This window comes from Patagioenas fasciata, chromosome 1 (genome assembly GCF_037038585.1).
Source record: "Patagioenas fasciata isolate bPatFas1 chromosome 1, bPatFas1.hap1, whole genome shotgun sequence".
Lineage (NCBI taxonomy): Eukaryota > Metazoa > Chordata > Aves > Columbiformes > Columbidae > Patagioenas > Patagioenas fasciata.
In genome coordinates this window covers 172,452,750-172,459,610 of record NC_092520.1, presented here as the reverse complement: position 1 = coordinate 172,459,610, position 6,861 = coordinate 172,452,750, and the positions used below count along the sequence as shown (strand labels likewise).

The 6,861-nt window shown below is 40.4% G+C and overlaps 1 protein-coding gene across 4 annotated transcripts in view; it reads right to left on the bottom strand.

Moving 5' to 3' along the window:
- Window positions 1-18: 18 nt before the first annotated feature.
- ANO4 (anoctamin 4) overlaps window positions 19-6,861 on the bottom strand; it is a 181,188-nt gene continuing 174,345 nt past the window's right edge. For 3 of the 4 annotated variants that reach the window (XM_071800515.1, XM_071800524.1, XM_071800533.1), the window contains 3 exons: window positions 6,195-6,300; window positions 3,418-3,613; window positions 19-466 (listed from right to left, as the gene is read on the bottom strand). In XM_071800515.1, the coding sequence (XP_071656616.1) occupies window positions 3,422-3,613; window positions 6,195-6,300 (298 nt within the window). In that variant the 3' untranslated portion in view covers window positions 19-466; window positions 3,418-3,421. The remainder of the gene's footprint in view (window positions 467-3,417; window positions 3,614-6,194; window positions 6,301-6,861) is intronic. The other variant, XM_071800519.1, reaches the window with a different exon arrangement.

Here is a 6,861-nt window from a genome sequence, read left to right as displayed (position 1 = left end):
CTCAGAAAGATTCAAAATAAAAAAGAACTCATTTGTAAACACAGTTTCTGTTGTATTATTTGGTGGCTTGAACGCAGATGATGTTCTATACCTAGGATTTTTCTTTTGTCAGAGTATCCAGGTTGTTCATTTACATTTTTTTACTCTAAGAAAACCAACATGGGAGAGAATGCAAAAAACGTAGCAAACAGGCTGAAAAACAGCCTCAATATACAATTTTTATTCCTTGGTTTAAAAACTGGCGTGTAACTGCTCATGAGGTACATGCTTGCTGTCAAGAGTGGTCTATGGAGATCAATCCTACGCTGATTGCAAGATGATTTCACAGTAAATCCTTTGATGTGTGCTGTCCTGCTTGCTATGTAAAATGTCTGTGGCATGCATTGAAGTTGCATTTTTTTCTCATTCCCTTGAAGGTAGTGCTCTTGTGAAGCTGGAATAAGTAAACAACATATAGGACGGTCACCTGGAGGTTTAAACAAAACCCATCATCAGATCAGAAAGAAGGGAATGGCATAAACTTGCTGTCTAGAGACCATTACAATTCCATCTATTATTAGTAGCCTATTACTTCTATTATATTTTCCTAATTAATGAAATAAATACAAAGGGGTCATCTTTCCTGAGTGTTCTGCTATGTAGCTCTGAAGGATTGAAGGGAAATCTATTCAGCAGACACCTCAGTGAGTTGAATGGTCAACATTAAGCCACAGAAATGTACTCAGGTTCTGCTGGTGAGGCCAGAGCCCCTTCCAGCACTGTACTCAGCACAAGCTTGGTAAGCAGCCAACTCATCTTCTCATTTAGAGCAGAACGGGAACAACTGCTGGCAATGTATTATCATGAAAATTCATCATAATGTAGCTGTGTTGAAAACTAGGCTCAAAAGCGATTATTATCTATTGTATTTCTGCTGCACTTTATTTGTTTTGACACATCATATTGCAGTGGTTCCTCTGGAGTGGAAGTCAGTTCATATTTACTAGGTTTCAGTTCAGTTCTGGGAAGTTACTGAGATCTATATTGACAAAGCTGTATCTTACTGCAGGGCTTTGCAAAGGTTCACACTCATATGGGCAACACTGATTTCACACATGACTCATGTCTCACTTTACTACTTAGCAAACAGTTTCTAAGCTCCTGTCATCTGTTGGTTTAGATATTAAACAGAGGGTGTGCAAACTAATCCAATTGCTCGTGTGAATTTGATTTGTGTGATCGATTGATCTGTGAATCTGAATATGGTTTTACACAGCGATCCTGCCTGATAGTCCCCAAGTTGCAAGTGCAGTACACACCCATATGTGGCCGATGGTAAATACAGACCCATCTGGCACATGTGTACTGGAGGATGACATTGCCTAATCCCCACCCCTTATTTACAGAGACAGAAATACCCCATTTCTCCACTGCCCGCATGGGATGTGTCCACAGCTGCTGTAAAGTGAAGCAAAGATGAGCAAGTTTACTTCCTCAGTAGGTAGGAATACACCCCACAACCGCTAGTTGTGCTCCTCACTCAGTTTGGCACCAAGTCAACATAGAATGGATTAATCCTGAAATTTCATAAGTGCTTATGCTTCCTCATGGGATGTTCACGCTTGGGCCAGGACCACCTGACAAGTGGGTACTGCTTTACCATTTATCTTCTTTGTGTGGGATGATGGGTCACTACCAGAGGAGGTTCCTTGCTGCAAGGAAGCCAAGTGTAGGCAGGCAGTGGCTACAGAGATGAGGGTGCATACATTTTCTTCCACCCTTCTCTTTCCTCAGGCCATATTACCTTTCATCAAAACTTTCCCTCACAGAGAAATAGCACAATTCTTCCTTGCAGTGGAAATAAGTTAATCGATCCAATTTGGAAATATGGGATCTTGGTACAAGTGGTCCTTGTGGAGCTTGAGGCATCCATAGGGTCTTGCATTGTGTGGTCTGTCCAGGGGGCAAATTCTAGCCCTTCTATCGAATGATTTCCAGGAGAATTTGCAGAAAGAACTTGCTGTATTTTCCTCTTTCTTAAATATCTTCCAACTAACAAGGTCACAATTCCGTAAGAAAACTATAATTTTTATACAGTTATTTGGAAAAGGGCTAAGCAAATGGATCAGCTCCAGTATTTTGTGTCTAGCCTTATCCTTACCAGGGCATAGGCTTGCTTCCACTTTGGTTCTTACAGTCATGGCTTGTGAACTTCCTTCTGGGAAATTTTTAATTTCTTAATGTAAAAAGATACAGAGAGTGGCCCATTTCACCCAAATTAAATTCTGCAGCTTGTGTAGAATTGCTCTGCATGAAGGATTTCAAGCTATTTCATACTATATCTCGTTTTATTTTTCCTCTCCACCCCTTCATAGACAATGGAAGGATAAATAAAGGAAATGTTACAAGTGTAGAGATTCTGGATGACTGTGTTCTTTTGCTTTGCTGGCCTTGTTCATCTGTTGTGGTGGTGGTTTTTTGTGTGGTTTTTTTTTTTTGTTTGTTTGGTTTTTTGGTTTGTTTGTTTTGCTTTGTTCTGTTTTACTTATTCAGATAGGTCTTTAACACACAATGTCTTCTGTTACGTATATCGTACACCCTATTTCCTGACAAGGCCTCAATGTGAACTTGCAATACAAACATGGGCAGCTCTGTGCAAGATGTCCTCGCCTGATTTGTTTCCTTCAGAGACCAGATAGTCCTATAGCTGAAAGGCACCATTCAAATCTTTAAAACATATTACCAACATTTCACAGTATCATTTTCAAATAAAAAACCCTGCAGTTAAATACGTCTGGCCACATTTAGATGCTTGTCTGTCAGCACTTCTGCACATCTAAATTTTTCAGCATTGTTAGTTAGACCAGTTGATTAGACTCGTGATGAAGCATCTCCTCCTAAAAATATTTCAGTATTGTTGGAGTAATGGAAATGGTCCACATATGTGACCTTACCCTGTGGTAAATGTAAGCTAACAGAGCTTCATCCACTGTGGGAGAGGGCAATGTTGCCATGCACATGCTGCAGGTGGTGGCCACACACATGGACAAGTACTGCCATGTTGCAGTTGCTGCTTATGAAACAGCAACTTGGTCATGAGAACAAGCCATGAGATCATTGAGTTCTGTAAAGCACTGTAAGATATATAACTGCCTTGAATTCAAGTCAGGGCACGGGAGCTCCCTGGAAAGACTGCAGAGACTTAAACGTTGGTCTGACCTGGTCATGCTGACATTAGCTCTGGAGAAGACTAAGCCTCGCAAGTCTTCTAATTTCAAAAGGCTTGTGACAATATGCACCCTATTAAACATGGGTGCACATGTGCTAAGTGCACAACACATCGGCTAACTATTCCTTTCAGTGCATTCTCCACTGTAGAAAAACAGGACATTTTTATAAACAGAATTCCTATCTTCTTTTAAGCAGCTTTTTCCTCACCCTATCATGGCCACTCATTGTGATAAGATTTTCCATTCTTCTTCCTTTCCTTCCGCTCTTTCTGTAGACGTTCGAGTTCAGCTTCATACATCATTTCCTGAATCAGGTACTTTTCTCTCCTCATCCGATCTCTCAGATCTTTTGGGAGATCTGGGATTAAGTAGGAAATCAGGTGCTTTATGCAAAAGACAAGGTGCTGTGAAAACAAAAAAGGGATGAAAAATTGAAATATAAGGAAGAAAACAAGTTTTTTCCATATCTTCTGAAAACTTTCTCCTTCCAATTCACAAAAAGATGCTTTGTTAGAACTAAATCCACTACTGAAGCTGGAGAAACCAAACAATGAAGTTTTTTCCCTGCAAAAACTCCAGCCAAAGTCAGTGGAGCATGGATTGAAGCAAAGATTTTGAGCATCTGTGTTCAGAGAAGGCCTCAAAATTGTTGTATGACCTGTGTGTTCAAACTCCTGGGGTCATGATTTGCTGTGAGGTTGTTTGGGCAGGGCCTGATATTAGTGGATTGCTCTGCAGGAAGAGGAGGGTCAAATGATACAACACTTCCTGTTGCCAGAAAACCCTTGCATCGGTATTGGAACCAATGAAATAGTAAAATCCTCCATCTCAGAAAAAACACACATTCTATATTGAAGAAATAAAGGTATTTCTTCTTCTCCAAGAAGAACTCTTCCTTTGAAAGCCACTGTAAAGAGAATGTAACCTGTTTTCCCACATATTCTTCCCTCATGAGAAATAACCCCACAATACTTTAATTGCTGTTTTTCTGCCAAACATAAAAAAAGAGAAAAAAGCTGTTTTTGTCAGTTTAGCCTGGAAAAAATAATTCCTTTTGCAGTGATAGGAAATACTTTTGTTTGGTTTTGAGGGAGGTCAAGATAGTAAAAATAACCACACCTACAGTGACAAAAAGGTATCTTGAGTTTATGTTGTTACTTGATTTATGGAAAACCCTACCTTGAATCATTTATCTGTTAATGCAATCTTTTGCCGTAATTGCTGTAGCAATCACAATACACCCATTGTTGTTTTCCAGAAGGACAGTCATGGTTTCTGCTGCAATTACCTTTTTGATTTCATAGTTACAGTTAAGGAAACAGTTCACAGTGCCAACAACCAGCATGTCCCCTGTTGAGGGAGACAGTTGTGAGCCAGGCTATGGCTTTGTTTGGGGCAAAGCAAAGTCAAATCTATTGTGCAAGTACTGGGCAGACACAAAAAGATTTTCCACAGCAAGTAATGAATTTGGCTGGGCACTGAGACTTGAGCAGGACTGATTTTTCTTGGCTCAGTTATCTTTGCCTTTATGCCGTGCTGCCTTTCTGCCAAGAGTGTATCAAGAAGCCGGGCTCTCTTCAATCTTGCAAGTACTTCGGCTGGCCTTTCAAGGCCATTCTTGTAGTCCTTTTTGGAGACAGATACCCTGTCTCTCCATACTGACAGCTCAAGAAACAAAGAAGAGATTAAGCCCAGCAGGCCTTTATCAAATCTTTCTGTCTGTCTTTCCTACCCTTAATGTTTCCTTGAGTGTGGCAGAGATGACAGAAGAGCAAGTCTCCTTAGAACCAATCTCTAAGACTTAGTCCACTGTAGGGGAAGGAGAAAGCCCAACCTGCAGTGCCATATTCTTGCTTTGTCTGGGAACGGCTGAAAATTATAATCAGGGGGAATTCACTGCTGACTTCGGGCTTCTGCTGAGCCATGAAGACATCTCTACCCAAGAACTAATCTATAAAATATTTACCTTTCACCTTTCATCTAATTAAAATGTTTATCTTCTGTGTTCCAAAGAGGTGCTTCCAAAGCTCATTTCAGAATGAATTTACACAGTAATATGAGTCAGAAATGCAGTATGTCCTCATGAACATTATGCCAATAATTTATGATGATTATAGCTTCCATATCTGTGTTGTATGCCCTGTTGCTATGATTTCAGAAGAGAGGATTGAGTAAAGAGTTTTTAATTTTTTTTTTTTCCCTTGTTTGGCTTCTTCACAGTGTAAAAGACATTTCAAAGTGCTTGTTCTAGAGAGGTGCCAAGCAGTTTTCTGACAGGGATATTCAAGCACCTGAAATTCAGGCCTTAGGAGCTGGATTTTGTTTTGTAAATGATCTCATCCTATTTATGTACCCTTCTGTCTCTATTTTTTCAAAATCAGCATGGGAATACCAGTCATGTGAAGTTGGTATTATATTCTCTGGTTTGTCTTAAAGATTTCTGAGATACTGACAGTAAGTACTAACTAATATTATGAATGTTGGCAAATGTATCGAATCCTTTTCATTGCCATCATCTTTGTGATGCTAATAATTCTGGGGAAATGAATGGTATAAAAAAAATTGAGAAAAAAGGTAGATGTGTAAATACTGTAACTTAAACCATATTCATTTTTTAGTTGTTCAGGTTTCATCTTTTCTTCTTATGTTCCTTCCCCCCTTCCTCATATACTAGTCAGCATATGGCTTCCCAGCCTAAACAGGTTATGAATACCAGACCTCAGAAGGTAAATGAAAGCTTAATTTATTTCTCTGCTTTGCAAGTCACTGTTATAGTTTTCCAAGTGCTGTATCCTCCTTTTTGTTAGAACCTATATACCTGAGACTGTTCAGAAAACAGATCTGAGAATACAAAGGCACAATATAAATAGCAGAAACACAAAGAGCTCAACAGCTGCAATCACAGATCAGCCAAATGAAAAAAGCTTCAGTGGGAAATTGGTTTCATTTTGTTGGGTTTGTTTTGCCACCTGAATGGTCACTGACCTCAAATACAATAATGAAAGCCAACCGTGCTGCTAAGACATGCCAGAACTGCAGCGTGTAACCATAGGGCACTGGGGAGTGAGGAGGGTCTCGGTAGTCCCTGTACCTGAAAGACAAGCAGAGTAGGGTAGTTAGCAACCTCTGGTGCCTGGGGGGAAGGCAAAACCAACACCCAGCTGCTCTTGATCATTGCCTTTTCTGCACCAAAATGACTTCAGTTCAGACTGTACAAGTTACCACAACACTGCTTGCTACTTAGGCTGGGCCTGCACTACTGTTTTGTTTCAGATCAGGTGCATGATTTTGAAACAAATGTCCTGATCACCTCCACTTGCCATGCTTTGTTTCACCCAAATGGGTTTACTTCCAGCTGAAACCTAAAGGTAAGATGCACTCTGGGAGTGCACTTCACGTTCCAGATGCTAATGGAAATTCAGTGCAAAGGCCCAGGCCAGTGCCTGTATGAAGTGAAAGTGCTGAAACAAATATGGAGGATGTTTAGTGCTCAGCACCAGCAGTTTGACCCTACAGCATTGCCCTTGGCAGCGCCATGTGTGCCTTGCAGACACCTCCTCAGAACATGGAGCATGGTGGGATGCTCTGCTGTTTTGAGGGATGCTTTCTTCCCACTACAAGTTTATTTTAAAACCACAAATGAACCCAATTT